The sequence below is a fragment of the Plodia interpunctella genome, chromosome 19, assembly GCF_027563975.2.
Source record: "Plodia interpunctella isolate USDA-ARS_2022_Savannah chromosome 19, ilPloInte3.2, whole genome shotgun sequence".
In the NCBI taxonomy this organism is placed as follows: domain Eukaryota; kingdom Metazoa; phylum Arthropoda; class Insecta; order Lepidoptera; family Pyralidae; genus Plodia; species Plodia interpunctella.
In genome coordinates, this window is record NC_071312.1 from 2,805,476 (window position 1) to 2,821,877 (window position 16,402).

Below are 16,402 nucleotides of genomic sequence, written 5' to 3' on the forward strand. Positions count from 1 at the left end.
CTTAGCGATTAGTGTGGGTCGTTGAGTGTTGTGCATTTATTTAGTTTCATCATTTCTTCTCGAAAGTGTTCCGAGAATTTATAGTTTTGATATAATATTTATGACATGAAAAAGTTCAGTTCAGTAAAATTCCCTTTGACTTTGTCGATGTCAATTAACCCTCTTAATAAAAAAGTTAAATCACACTTTAAGCTAAAGCATGTCACTGTCGCACTTTACAACAAGTCTTGGACAGAACGAGACAAAATATACTTTACCTTAAATTAACTTTTTTAATTACAGTGTTAATGTATAAAATGGATTTTCTACTGGGCTGAAATTGGGCGTTTTAACAAAGACCTGTTTGGCCTATCTCTGTTCAGCAATAAGCCTTGGATTAGTTGCCGAGTTCCGGGAACATTGGCGAAAGTCCAGAATGGAGTTTTCATACTGATGGAATTTGTTTATCGCTTACTTGTTATAAGGGGTTGAAAATTAATCTCATATAATATATAATTATGGTTTCACATTATTTGTTTATGTACACAACAATCTCGATATAATATATTTTTTCCATCCTGTAATTTCCACCGTATCCTTTCGTGGAGGTCGTATGAGGCGATAAAGGACAGAGCCTTGTGAAGCCAGATCCAAAATCACAGCAAAGTTTGACGTCATGCTGCTCGTAAAAACAGATATATTTTCGAGTAGACTTCGTGATATCATAGCTGGGACCGAAGTACACGAAACTAGGAAATAGAATACAAAACAGACAAATTTCTACCAAAAATTTAGAAAATTTACAGCAATTGCTAATGCCACGTTGATCGTCGCGAATTTGTTCCCAAGTTGTTATCTGGCTCTTTCTCGTCTTGCCTTGATCTTCTTTAAGGCGATGATAAATCACTCAGGTTTTTTACAATAGTAAAATTGTACGAAAGTACGTATGTACGAATGTAACTTTGTTGGTTGTTACCTCTTCACGTTCAATCTACTCAACCCAATCATAGTTTGCATACATGTAGTTTGAAGGACATAGGTTACCTTTTATCCCGGAAAAAAACTGCTCCCGTGCGAAATTTACGCGAGCGAAGCCACGGGCAAAAGCTAGTTTCATAATAGAATTTGATTTGGTAAGTATACTTCTAGCCAAATATTTTTGTTTCCCATATGCCAGCGAAATAAGTTTTGTAATATTAAAATGTATTAAAATTAGTATTGAAAAATAAACTTTCGAGATATTATATTATTCTATCAAATTCATATTAATTCATACATCCATATTAATATAATAAAGATAAAAGATTTGTATTTCTGTTATTTTGGTAGTAATAAATTAACTCAAGAACTACGGGCAATTTTGATAAAATTCGGCACAGAACCATACAGAAGAAACAGTCAGGAGTAATATAGGCTACATTTTATTATGGTTTTACCCGAGCAAAGCCGGGACGGGTCGCTAGATTTCTATGTTTCCTATCTAATTTGAAACATGAATACGGGTTAAGATTAAATCAGACCAATCACGACACTGCACATGATCTTCCGTTAGGATCAACAGCAGCTAATAATTCAGCAATTACCTTATATATTTGTAATAAATAGATATTAATTATTGATATCATTTTAACCGATAACTAGATTATATTTTATCTGCTGCATTACTTTACAATCTTATCTATATTCTAATAAAACATGAATATGCATAGAACATTCATGTCGTCATTTAGTTCTAGATAACATGTGTCAGTAATATTTTTAAAATGATTAAATTTTTGATTTTGTATTTTGTGCTGTGTGTTGTTACGGCCCAGGAAATTAATGAAGATTTATTTGAGCTAAATATTCTCCATTATAACGATTTTCACGCCAGGTAATTGAACAAGAAAGTGTACATTAAAAATATATAAGAATTTGCTTTCAAAATAAAGACTTTCTATATTTTAGTCGAAAATGTTTTAGTTTTAAACTGGTTACATTATTATATATTTCAAAAAATAAAGAAAATTTTCTTCATATGTTCGGTTACAAAATACAGGCGGTCGAAAGGTTTTATAGACTGACGATTAAATTCAAATTATTTCCAAAAAATTCTAGAATAAATTGCCAAAATCTCAGTTTCATTCAAGTATTCAATAATAAAAACCCAAATAAAATAAGCATATTACGATTGCGTGGATAAAGTGAAAAATCATAAAATGGTGATGACAATTTTATATTATTGTTCAGTGTTAAAACAAAACTGTTTCGCTCATCCTTTTGCGTTTTCACACCAATTTAATCATCATTATTTTTTAAATAGTTTCGAATCTTGATTATATTACTTGCTGTATGTAATTTAAAATTTATCTATATAATAAAATTCTCCATGTCAAATCGTGTCTTCAGCTACCGTTAGCTATAAAAACACTGACATATATTTTATTCCATCCATAAATATGGAGTTTTATGTAAACTCTTTTGAGTTCATCAGAACCGTCTCCAGCTAGTGTAATCTGCCATAATCACAACACTACAGATTTTAGTGTTGATATATCGTAGATACTTTTAATGAAAAATCCTCCTCCGAGACTGGAAGATAAATGGGAAGTTTGAAAAGAAACTTCAAAGAATCAAGAAAAGGTTATCTTTCTTATGCTTTTAATCGGTCTATATGAGAGTCTTATCTATAGGAGAAGTCTATGTATTTTTTCCTTCAGATTCGTAGAAACCAGTCCAGCTGGTTTGGTCTGTGATGCCGCCACGGAGCCATGTGTCGGAGGGTTCGCCAGACTCACCACCGCGGTCCGAGAGGCCATGCTAAGGGAGTCCCAGTCCCTGCTGCTGAATGGGGGGGACAGCTTCCAGGGAACCATCTGGTATAATCTGCTGAGGTGGAACGTCACGCAGGAGTTCATGAATATGCTGCCTCATGATGCACATGTAAGTTTTGACGTTAATATTAAATACAGACTATTAGGAAATCATATTCTTGATTAGGAATTAAATTAAAAAAACAAATATATTCAACAAAACGGAAAAGTGCATTGTAGCGTTTTGATTCTCTTTTGTGGATCAATAATTTATTGTCAGAGTTAGAAACACAGAGAGAGAGAGAAAGAGAGATAGAGATAAGTTTACTTTAGATCAAGGTTTTTGATCAAAAATTATATAATTTATGTCAAATAAACTATAATTATGCCACAAAAAAGGGGAAAAAAGCAAATCCAAATAGTAGAAACCACTTTTAATTAAATTATCTATTAGTATCTGACCATTTCGATGTTCCAGGTACTAGGAAACCATGAATTTGACAACGGTATCAGCGGAGTAGTTCCTTATTTGCAATACCTGAAAGATCCAGTAGTGACTGCCAACATCATTGACGATGGTGAACCGACCATCCAAGGATTGTATGAGCGCAGCATCGTAGTGGAGCGAGCGGGACGCAGGATTGGAATCATCGGTGTTATTATTGCTACTACTAATGTACGTTGTAGGTAGTGTTTTTTTTATATAAGCAATAAATCATATGGTCACCTGATAGAACTCAACAACTATTCTATGTAGACTATGTAAATATACCGAAACTAATAAATATTTTTTGGATTTTATGGAAGTCCACAACTGCACTGAAGTATTGCCCGCTTTAAGGCCTAGAGTTTTTCCATAATGCCCTGTAATTACACTGCCAACTCACCAGTCTACTTCTACAAAAAGATCAGACGTTTTGTATATTTTCTTGTCTGTTACTTATTTGTATCTCAGAATATATATTTTCTGACTTTGAAAGCATAGGAATCAAAGGAAGTTTCCTCCTCAAAAATTCGGGATATAATATAAATAATAAATAAATAGGGACAAATCACAAATTGAGTTAGCGCCAATGTAAGTTCGAGACTTGTGTTTTGTGATACTAACTCAACGATACTATATTCTATAACATATGCATAGATTATCCAAGACCCAGGACAATCTGAAAAATATTATATTTCATGTTGACCTGACCGGGGATCGAACCCGGGATCTCCAGTGTAGCAGCCAGGCAAGATTACCATTAGGCCACGGAAGTCGTATCGTAATGTTTTTTGTGTGTCAATATTATCAATATTATTAGATAGATAGGGGAAATAGTACGGACGTAGGAGACCTATTTTTGTTACAAAAGAAATGTGTCAGAATTATAGCTCAAATAGATAATACTAAATCGTGTAGACCTTATTTCAAAAAATTTAAGATACTAACTTTGCCATCTATATACATATACGACATCTGCATGTTTACTCATCAAAATCTAAGCTCTTTTATGAAAGTAAAGGACACACATAAAATTAACACCAGACATAAAGACAGACTTTATTTGCCTATAGCTAGAATAAGGATGCTAAAAACTAGTCCGCACTATATGGCAATCAGAATATATAATAAATTACCGGCATTTATTAAAAACGAAAATAATTTAAAAAAGTTCTCAAATGCCTTAAAATCCTTTCTGCTATCAAAAAATTATTACTCAGTAAAGGAATACCTTGACATGTAATGGAATTGTAATTGTTATTTAAAGTATTTAATATGTATTCATAAATAATCTAAGTGTCTAATATATGTATTTGAATATGAATTAATTAAATCATTTTTTTTTTATAAATTTTTATCTATTAATCAATTATTTTAACATTGTTTTATATAAAATATACTACTGTAATGACTACATTTGCAATACTCGCTGAGTTGCTATGATAAGAACAAAATTGTACATAACACCTGTATTGTAATTATGACTCATAGTTGGCAAATAAATGTTTGAATCTTTGATTCTTTTACTAGGTAACAAGATATTTTTACTATAATTAGAACTAGAATGAATAATGTTGAAGACAAGTAAGATGCAGTGCTCTGATTTGCTGGATTTCTCAACAGGAGCTGGCGTCCACCGGCCATTTGATGTTTACTGACGAGGTTGACACTGTGAGACGTGAAGCGGAGCTGTTACATGACCAAGGGGTGGACATCATCATAGTTTTATCACATTGCGGTCTCGATATCGACAGGTACCTTTTCCTTATTTGGTTTAAATATACCTACATTATTAGTACAGTAATCTGTAATTATTGTTTTTAGTTCAGTAATCTGTAGTTTTGGTACAGTAATCTGTAATTATTATTTTTGGTTCAGTAATCTGTAGTTTTGGTACAGAAATCTGTAATTATTGTTTTTGGTTAGTTTTTTTGTTGAAACCGTGCTCCGAACACAATACCAAATACACGATAGTTTTAACACGAATCTGTTAAAAATCCAAGACATATAGTTAATTTTGGGGTTCTATTATTATCAGTATTACTGAATTTTGCTAACGATAAATGATTATTCCATATCAATGTCATTTCAATAACTCATGTTGCTCCTAATATATTTTGCATGCTTCATTAAACCGTATCCAATATAATATTATTTTGCTAATCACAGAGATATAGCTCTAAACGGAGGTCCATACATAGACATAGTAGTCGGCGGCCACAGCCACACGTTGCTGTATGATGGAGAACCTCCTGACACATCAGCATTCGTCCCCCAAGGACCATATCCAGTTATTGTGGACCAGAATGGGAAATCTGTAAGTTAGATTAGAAAATAAAATAAAAATAAGTAAATATCACTTTATTGCCACACTTAGCATTACAATATTTTAACATATTATAATGTTTATTTTTTAGAGATAAATTTTGTAATAACGCTGATTTTCAGACGCTCCTGTCCCTACGATTTGTGCGTTTGTTAATGTGTAAGAAGGGCAAAAAAAAATGTGATGTGATTATATCATTGACATAATATTGTACCAATAAACTGCCAATAAATGCTTTTTTTAAATAATTAAACAGTTCTATAAATGGTACGATATTTCTGTCTGCAGAAACCATAAAAGTTTGTAAAACATAATTTTCATTTGTGACAAATGAACTGGCCGAATCCATAAAAATGTAATTACTAAGGTACTATTTTTAAAACAAATTAATTGCTCGTTCACTTGTTTATTCTCCATGAAACAAGAGATTTTATATCGTATTTTGATGAATCATAAAATTACTACTAAACAAAATGTTTCTATACGAAAAAGAATAATATTGTCAACGGCAATTTTTGTTCAGCTTTATCTTAGCACATGTCTGAATAACCGCTGCTACACATAAATCTTCCGAGAAAAGTTATCTAATTGACAGTAAAACCCGCACTAAATCCGAACCCTGATTATGACGACCTAAATAGAAAAATAGTACGAGAAAACGGAAGGATTTGTACTGTTGATGACAAATAAGAAATTACTAAATGTCGATGGAAACTACTATGAGTCAGATTGGTATACAAACTCATGTGGCATGAGTAGAATTCGAACCTGGGCCCTTTCGATCCACAGACGGGCGTCGTAACATGATACCACCCCCACTCCGGCTATATACAGTGAGAAATATGACAATTAATTGATTCTTCACCACAGGGCGTTAGTAATGTAATTCAATGTTTCCAGGTTTTAATTGTTCAAGCGGCAGCCCACACCCTATATTTGGGTGAAATAAAATTATTTTTCGATGCCTTTGGCAGCCTCGTCAGGTGGGAAGGGAATCCGCATTATATTGGTAATGAAATTGAACAAGGTAAGCCGATATTGCTTCTTGATAATAATATGATATACTTAAGGTCTTCTTAGATAATATGGATTTGCGGTGGTTGTAATAAATTATTCAAGATTGTTGCCAGACGTATTACGCTGTTTTTTTTAAACATTAGTCTCTAGCGCAGCAATTGAAGGATTAGATCATTTTCAACACATTCTCAAGTATATAATATTGTCATGAGAAGTATGGATGGTATTTTATTCTCAATCTCGAGATATTTGATATTTTTTTCCATTAGTAAATAGTCATTCCATGATGTAGTCATTTTCTAGTAGTTAAGATTTATTGGCAGCTGTTGTACTTTAAAAAAATTTCTTGTATATATTATATTTAAACATGTTGTTTACACATATGTTGAGTTGTTTCCTAGTTATGTTATTTATTTATCTCAATTTGCATAACTTTAGTGATAAATTGTTGTATGTAGGTATATTAATAAATACATATTTGCTGGCTGGTTTTGATTCGGTGCGCGGGTGAAATATAACAACTTTGAATATTTGGGGTGCTTTTTGTCCCGAAATTCTCATGGGAGCGTCAAGAACAAACTTTGAATTAATATTTCAGCTCCGGACGTATTAGAAAAGGTGAACCACTACCTGCCATTCATAACTGAATACGCTTCCCGCGAGCTGGGCCAGTCGCTGGTGCACATGTCTGCAGACTGCACCTGCCAGGAGTGCAACCTGGGCAGCTTCATCTGTGATGCGTTCTTAGACTCTGTGAGTATGATGAATCAATTCAGTGATAGCTCTTTTATTAGTTGACCCATCATTTTTGGCGGAACCCCAGGACAGAAAATTACCTGGACAGATGCTAAGAGTACCATTTGGTAAGGCTAAGGTTTATACGAAGCGAACTGACGCATATTGTTTCGTAACACATGACGTTACGAAACAATTACTCGTGTATTTTTTTCATGAATCGCTCAAAAAATTCAAGTAAAATTACATTGGATCTCATTACATACATGTTATCACGCCTATTTCCTACGGAGGTAGCAGAGGCTATGGATTTCCACTTTTCACACGATCCTAACAAACCTTACACTCGCTTCCTCCATATTTATCAATCTTTTCATGCAAGCTCTTTAGCTATGGATGCTTCATATATCTCCCTTACAAAGGAGATCCGCAATATATTTGCGGTATGTTTTTCGAGGTCGAACCTAACCTACTGGATCTAACTAGAAAACTTAAATAATATAAGGAAAATTATATCCACATCTGACAACTGGTCTGCCAAAAGCATACGAAACAGAAAAAGGATAATCACTTCATAGCTTATTTGATGGGTTTACTGTATTTACTTTCAGGTTTTAGACATGGCCGAAAGCGATAACTGGCACCACGCTCATTTTTGTGTAATCAATCAGGGAGGCATTAGAGCTGATATAGGCGATGGAGGTGAATACCATGACACTTTTACAATAATTAATTTGTGACATAAATATTGACATGTCTATAAACTTCGATAGAAATTTAACAAATCATCACAATCTTTGCGATAAACGATCCACTACTGGATATAGCATTTTCCATAGACTTCCACATAGATCGATTGAAAGCTACCGGAATCCAGTACTGTTTTGAAATTTGTTATCATCATCATACATCTAAGAAGGAAAGGTAAAAGGAAGAACGGCCTCTTTGAAAAACTACGAATATTATAATAATACTTTTAATCCAAAAATTCCAAAGGATTTCAATTCTAAATTTATTGCCAGTGATAACATACGAATCGTTGATGCTCTCCACGCCGTTCGAGAACAGAGTGGAAGTTTTTGACCTGCGCGGCGACCACATTATGGAAATGCTGGAGTTTTCAGTCGCTAACGACCCGTTTCCGGGCGCCAGGATGCTCCAAGTATCAGGTATGATCTGAATACGTACGGTAACTTCCAACATACATTGTGAAAAGTTGGCTTCAACAGTGCCACTTGAATAAGAGTTGAATATCTTGTAAGTAATAAGTTGCGCTGTTTTAAATGCTGTTGCCTGACGCTTTTGATGTTGACAGGTTAAAGTTAACGTCAAACTTAGAGGTTAATTTTGTCAACATTTAAGCTTAACAACTAAAGTAGTTCTGACGTTAAACTACTATAAACTAACAACTGACATACAGCTAACTAATGACAACGTCCTGTCTTACTTCAATTAGTAACGAGAGAGAGGGAGAAAGGGAGAGATGCACCTGTCTTTCACCTGCTAGATATATAGATAGATATATGAACTGTTTGTTGCGCCATCTACAAATGAGGAAATAACAAAGTATTCAAACATACATAAGCGCAAAAGCGATAAAGAAATAGCTCCCTTACAATTCCCCAACGTAAAATTACTGTATGAACCAAGCAATTTGGTGGTAATTTAGTAACTTTAGCTAACTATTAGCTAGCACGGAATTGAACTCAAAAGTGTAAACATATTAGTCAAAACGTAGCAGCGGTCGTTCGGAAATGCCAGTAGTTTGTAGCTTTATGAGAAATAGTTTCTAATAATACAAAATTTGACGTGAATGCCTGTTGAAGGTCTATTTTTTTTATTTTGTAGTGACTTTGGTGTGGTGTTAAACAGCTGGAGAGTCATTAAATTCGCTACGTTTTGACGCGGGCGAATCCTCAGACAACCGATACATAATAATAATAATATTTTCCTTTTTCAAATTATTAAAACTACACACAAAACTTAGCTGCCAAAATTGAATTAATTCATGCGAAAATTGAGGCTATCGGTTTGACACGGAAAAAGCAAAAACGCTTTGGAAAATGAAAATGACAGACGATAGGATGCCTTCACAACAATGGCGGGAAAATGAAGCCATGATCGCCGGACATCTCCCTGATGTGGCTATCTCCTGACGAAATTAGGGGGAATTCGTCCCCATTACTCTAAAACCATAATGGATAAGTATATTCTTGCGCTGTTTGACGGAATGTAATATAAATTGAAATTCCGTTGACAGTGAAAGTCATATTTTCTATTTCGCTCGTACAAGATATAAATGTGCCTATTAGAACTTGTGAAGAAACGTGACAGAGCGCTGAAATCTTTTGTCCCTCATCACGTGCCCGGCCCAATCAGACGACTACCCGGCCCACTCCGATTAATCTCATACAAAGAACTTTGTATGAGATTAGTCGGAGTGGGATTGGAAGTTGTATGGAAATCTTCTATCTCAATTTACTCGTTCGTCGTCTGCAGTTTTTTTTTTGGTCTTTGTGAAAAATCCACATGAGCGACGAACTCAGTGGTTCAACGAATATAATAAAATTTGCAATTATAAAAAAAAAAACTTATTATAGATTTTTGTGGTTTTCGAGACTTAGTTAAGATTAATATTTATTTGTAAGCCATCTTCAGTATACAGAGTATATAAATTGTTGTCCATTGCAGTCATTATAAATTCACCAAGTGTTAATTAAATTGTGGCTAGAAGCTGTCTGTGTGTTTATTGCAAATAGCTTTATTTAAGCAAAATAACAAATAACGATTTCTCGAAGCGAATAAAATTCACAAGGCCGAGTAAACAAGGTTCATCCTATCGCCATAGAGTATTTGCAGCGTTTATAGAGCGCGAGCGTTTAGAGGGGTGTAAAAAAAACAGATAAGAAACACCCTTGTAAAATATAAATAATACTATCCAGATAAAAACTGATTTAAATACAAATTCAAAATCTTCATTGCCACTTTTAATTTAATATTTAAAAAAAGCTATTACTCAGAATGAGAGCCGCAGTAAAATAGACTAGCAGGTAAAAACTTGTATTTAAAAAGAGGTGTTTAGAGGATAAATTCACACTTCTTTACTTAACACATGCCATCTTAATACATACCTCTTCTTTTCGTGTAAATATGCCCTCTTTAAATAATAGTTACACTATGAAATTCATGCAAAACATTCCGGAACTAGCTTGGAAAAACAACGCTATAACCAAACCGACAAGTCCTAACATAACAATCTGCTTTATGCTAATGTATGTTATTCTAAGTGCTACTTAATATCTCCGTAACGTTTAACGTTGTAGGAATTTGTCCTTTTAAACATATTTTTCTAGCTTGCCGAAATTAGAAAATTAATCATTAGTCTTAGAAAAAAATAAAATCATACTGGCTGGGAAAATATCTGAGATTTGTAAAGACGAAAAAAATATACGTGTAAATACTACTATTTACACGTTCTTATCTTTGAAATGTTCCATCTTTAAATTTCGAATCCGCATTCAGGGCTGCAGCCTGTGTTCGACGGTTCTCGTCCCCGTGGCGACAGGGTTGTCAACGTAACTGTACGGTGCATCGAATGTGACGTGCCTCGCTACGAGCCTTTGCAACGAGATAAATATTATAGAGTTGTCTCGCAGAACTTCTTGGCAGATGGCGGTGATGGATTTTCTGTGAGTGCACAGCCCTGAATTTATCGTTTTAGTACCTTTGATCGTATCGTGTTTGATCATTTGTAAGCAAAACATTTCAATCAACTGAACAACTTCTAGTTAGTTTTAAATTTGTTCCATATATTTTTTATTTTAAATTTTGAAACCGTTCTAAAATATCTAATTGTAGTTCCGCGTTAGTGGAGTTTCTTTCTCATTTGTGCAAGCATATAACAAAGAAACGTAACAAAACATAATAATATCGTTATTAATAAATTTGCTATGTCTTGCGTACATGTACCAGCTTATGTTGTATTTTGTTATATTGTTTCATTCAGTGTGTTCATGGGTGTTTGGTTTTGTGATAAAGGAGGAACATTTTAAAGTACCTAAGCAGATAAAACAAAAACAATTTTGACAATATTTTTTCCATTTTACTGACTATATATTATAATCCAACCAAATACTACGCTCAATTATATGATTATTCAAATCGTTAATATATTAATAAAACATACCGTATGTAAATAAAATGTGGGTACATCTTTTTAAAATGTAAGTCATTTTATATGTTTTTTTTTCAATATATCACAACGTTGTTTCAACAAGCTGTCCTTTGACATTAATAAAGTATGAAACATAGTAAGCCGCCAGAATTTGCATGTTATTGTATACGTAATGCACATCGATCACTGTTCAATCAATCTCTATAACACCCACAGTCTGTTCCCACACTCACTAAGAGGAAAGTATTATGTAAAAAAACACTGAAAGAAAATCATATTTACATACAGTCTACAGCACATCAAGCTACCCAAATTTATTGCAATTTCGACGGTATTTCCGCTACCGTCTATGTAAGGTAACTCGACGGGCGACTCGTATATGCAAATATGGTTTCTGATTTTTCGACCTATTATATATCGTGAGACACGACAAATTTTCTCTCTCCGGTTTCTCGAGAATTTTCAGTCAAAATAAAGTTATATTTATAACATATTTGCCGAGCGCCGAGTTTGCAATACATTTGGGTAAGTTGATGTGCTGTTGACTGTACCTAAACTTTCTTATATTGTCTTGGCTGATTAATCAGCTTGTAAGTATGTCAACTACTAACAGAGCACATACTTACAAACTAATTAATCAGCTTGTAAGTGTGTCCAAAATCTCCTTGTTACCCGTGCTGAGTGCTCTATTAGTAAACACACGAGTGTTTTTTCGATGCGAAATTGCGACTACGATCATTAATAGCGTCCGTATGATGAAAAAACTTACATTCAGCTTATTTAAAATATCCATAATTATCTACATACAGATTGACAAGGTTGTCTGGTCAGGTGATGGAGGCGCTGCTGTTCAAGAAATTTGAGAACAAAATTTTATTACGAAATGATATTTGAAAGTTTTTCATTTTGGTCACCCCGCCAGGTAACCTTGTCAATTTACAGAATACTGAATTTTATGACTCGAAGACATTGTTCTTATTGAAATCAGAGACCCGATGCGACGCGATACGAAAGTAGCACATGTGACCATTGTCGTATCGCATCGTGTCGCGAACTTTATTTCAATGAGGACGCGGGGTAATATATTTTTAGTACTATATAAATTTCAGGTATAAAACCTGTTTTCGACGGAGCCTTGCCTGTAGGGTCCCGTGTAGTTGACGTGTCTATCAGATGTATAGAATGCGAGGTTCCTCGTTACGATCCTATAGACGTTGACAAATATTATAGGGTCGTTTCTCATGACTTCATTGGAAATGGAGGCGCTGGTTACACAGTAAGTTGAATTTTGATAAAGTATACATATAAGGGCCCGGCCCGTTTCCTTGGTAGTTCTGACGTCCGTCGACGGATAACACAGATATTGTACGGAGATTCGACGTGCGGCGACGCATAACAATGCGTCAAAGGAACCATAGAGCCGGGCCATAATGTCGTTCTTTTTGCAATTTACATTATGTTGTTGTAACTAGACTATATATATGTTCCTTCTTTCATCACATTTTTTTATATAGAGGTTGTTAGTGAATTTTGTGTCGTGTTAAAAAATGTCCACATCATCGATAGTTGATTCTGTGAATTTAAAAGAATCTGGCCTTAGAAAAGTAAGATTTTTCAAGCAGATTTTCAACTTGATCATAATGATCATGTGGTTTCTACTACTATCTAAATCAGTCTGTTTTATTACAAGTTTTTATATAACTTGTAATGTATGGATACTTCCATACATTATGTGTACTTCCATACTTCCATACATATGTTTCTTCGAGTGGTTCTTGTAACTCCATTTTGAAGTATTATCACCTGATTGAAGTGAAAATTTCTAAACACGTTTAGCTTGAATGACAAGGCATTATTATGATAAACTTAACCTGATTGTGCACCCAAGAAGGGCTCCCGACGACGGAACTCCTAAACGGTTTACTGCACGGACATAATGATTTTTTTGCGTGACAGAGATCTTATTACTATTTTTACATTTGTAACATAAATTGTTATCTCTGATACAAATGTAAAAATTTGTGTTACAAATGTTATTTTTGTAAAAAACATATACTGTTTGTTGTAAAATGCATCCTATGCCAATTTTTCAATTGTGCAATACCCACGAATAAAAAATACCTATTTAAAAATTTCAGATGATCTCAGAAAACCGTCGTAACGTTGATGTAGTGGGCGTGGACTACGACATCCTGATGCGGTACATAGAACGCCTGGCCCCTGTCTTCAGCGAAGTGGACGGGAGGATACACATTGACAACCCATGTCTGAGTTAATGACAGAAAGCTTCTGCACAGAGTTGCTGCTGTGTTATATAATGCTACCACACTCGTACCCATTGTACGGAGCGCCATGTTACCACACTCACACAATAAAAATTTCTATATGTTGTACCTATATCATTGCTGTACTTTCCAATTTTTCGTTTTCTTTTTGTATCACTTTCATTCAATTTATTATTAATCATGTAGGTATATCCACTAAGTTCACCTAAGTTATTATCCTTACATATTATTATATATATAAAACAAAGTCCTCTGCTGCGTCTGTCTGTCTGTTCGCACTACGCAAACTCAATCTCAAAAACTACTTCACTGATTTTCTTGCGGTTTTCACTTATAGTTAGTGCGATTCCTGAGGAAGATTTAGGTGTCTAATTTGTTATGTTTTTAGCCGAGCGAACCCGGGACTGGCCGCTAGTATCTTATATAATATTCAACTCCTTGTGAGTGGACTTGAAATTGTTTTTTTTTTTTTTATATGTCTTGCGTAAATACTATTTATTATATGCCAAAACAAATGAAATAATGATTATAGATATATATTAGTATAGGAATACTATTATTATAAAGAGGTAAGCGTTTGTGAGTTTGTATGTTTGAGGTGGGTAATCTCCGAAACTTCCGAACCGACTTCAAAAATTATTTTAGCATTAGAAAGGTAATTTATCCAAGATTGCTATAGATAGGTTATATTTTATCTCAAAATTCCCAACATCTAGTTTGCTAATAAAAATAAAATTATACCTACCTCCTGTCATGATGTTTCACGCTTCTGCTCATTAAAATTGATGAATTTTTTTTTTTTAATGGAATAAAGTGTAAATAGGTAGTGAAAATAGTTGAAATAGCTAGATTCGGAGATGTAAACCTAATAATTGTTTTATTTTAACTAAAATAGGTAACTATATCGGACGCTCCTTAGTAAGCTTTGCCTCTGTTCCGATTCCCTACTCATGTGGTTGTAGATTATAACGAAACTTGAGATAGTTAGTGGGAGCAATGTATATTTGCTCCACCTTAACCGCCACAAAGGGAATATTTTCCACCAAGCTTATTGTTGCTTAGGCCTTATCCGCACGAGCGCGTTTTCGACGCCATAGAGTACGAATGTAACCATGTATGTTATGATGTGGTTTTACATATTAAATTAAATTAAAAATAAAATTATACCTACCTCCTGTCATAATGTTTCACGCTTCTGCTCATTAAAATTGATGTTTTTTTTTTTTAATGGAATAAAGTGTAAATCGGTAGTGAAAAAAGTTTAAATAACTCTAGATTCGGAGATGTAAACCTAATAATTGTTTTATTTTAACTAAAATAGGTAACTATATCGGATGCTCCTTAGTAAGATTATTAGAAAGGTAGATTTATTATATTTTATACTTGATATTATTAATATTTGGCATCGATGTCAAAAATTTTGATATTCGTTAGGATAATAAACATGTATTCATACGAAAGGTACACAAAATGGCTAAACACTTTGTAATTTTACATTTAATCATCTTAGTCATAACAGCATTGTTCTTCAGAATTCTTTAGATATTCGAAATAGGATGGCAAATAATACATTACTTAATGACTTCAATAATAATAAATTTATATGTTTTTTTATAAACTCCAAAGTTGCAAGGCATTCTCTCATCCGCTTAAAAAGTGCAACTGGTTACCATACGGCTGAACGCATATATTCCAAACATGGCTAAGAACACTCTCTATTAAATTCTCTTACAAATAAGAAAAAACTAGATCAAAATCGATTCAGCCGGTTGGCTGCTACAATTCCACGGACAGACACAGGCACCTTAAACTTATAACTTCTGTAGTCGGGGTAGTTTATTTGTTAGACAAATTAAAAACCCCCGACTTTCAATATTCATTTCGCTACAACTTTTGAACGGCTGAACCGATTTTGATCAAACATACCTATCTAAGAACCACCGCATAAAAATTTGCTATCAAATAAAAAAAAACCGCATCCAAATCGGTTCACTCGTTGATGAGCTACTGTGTCACGTACACAGACAGACACACTTAGTGGTCAAACTTATAACACCCCTCTTTTTGCGTCGGGGGTTCCAAATGTACCTCTTCCACCATGCACAGATAAAAAGGCAGCGCAACAAACTTCACCACAACTTTTTTTTTTCAGAGACAACAATTTATTAACACTGGCATCATACCTACAGGTTCATACATTTAATTTACTAATAGGATTAAAATACAGGAAAGTAAGGCCGTGTTCCAACTGCGCCACGTACAAATACGACGCGCGCATTAACACGTAGCGGACGTCGTTACGAGCGGACGTGTCTGCAGTGGACATATCATAGTTCTGTCTTTTTTTTTAAGTGGGTGACCACCTTAATATCATAGTTATTACTATTTACCGAATGTGTTACATTGCTAACACTAAACGTCAGAGGCGTGATCTATTGCCATTACTTGGCAGTATTCGTTAAAGTCATGTTTTTATGCGTGTGTGTGTGGAATACGATAGTTAGTTTGACGACCTCGGTGGCGCAGTGGTAAATTTCTTGCCACTGAACCGAGAGGTCCTGGGTTCGATCCCCGGTCGGGTCATGATGGATAATGATCTTTTTCTGATTG

General features: G+C 34.2%; 1 protein-coding gene across 3 annotated transcripts; it reads left to right on the forward strand.

Moving 5' to 3' along the window:
* The first annotated feature begins 1,683 nt into the window (after positions 1–1,683).
* On the forward strand, positions 1,684–14,268 carry LOC128678321 (apyrase-like). 3 transcript variants are annotated; one of them, XM_053759777.2, is made up of 11 exons: positions 1,684–1,852; positions 2,679–2,901; positions 3,250–3,447; positions 4,879–5,009; positions 5,425–5,572; positions 6,482–6,608; positions 7,197–7,351; positions 7,945–8,035; positions 8,356–8,502; positions 12,617–12,783; positions 13,646–14,268. In XM_053759777.2, exons 1-11 carry the CDS (start codon positions 1,743–1,745, stop codon positions 13,781–13,783), a joined length of 1,635 nt encoding a protein of 544 aa, XP_053615752.1. In that variant the 5' UTR covers positions 1,684–1,742; the 3' UTR covers positions 13,784–14,268. The 3 variants fall into 3 exon arrangements, with proteins under 3 accessions (XP_053615752.1, XP_053615751.1, XP_053615754.1); XM_053759776.2 differs by lacking the exon at positions 12,617–12,783 and adding an exon at positions 10,856–11,022 and having other exon boundaries at positions 13,646–14,267; XM_053759779.1 differs by lacking the exon at positions 13,646–14,268 and adding an exon at positions 10,856–11,022 and having other exon boundaries at positions 12,617–12,751.
* Positions 14,269–16,402: the final 2,134 nt, after the last annotated feature.

What these genes read in the sequence shown, in the direction of transcription:
- LOC128678321 (XM_053759777.2), top strand. Translation starts at nt 1,743, where the DNA reads ATGATTAAATTTTTGATTTTGTATTTTGTGCTGTGTGTTGTTACGGCC. An exon ending in TGCTGCCTCATGATGCACAT is followed by an intron (nt 2,902 to 3,249) that starts GTAAGTTTTGAC and finishes TCGATGTTCCAG; the next exon opens with GTACTAGGAAACCATGAATT. An exon ending in TGCGGTCTCGATATCGACAG is followed by an intron (nt 5,010 to 5,424) that starts GTACCTTTTCCT and finishes TGCTAATCACAG; the next exon opens with AGATATAGCTCTAAACGGAG.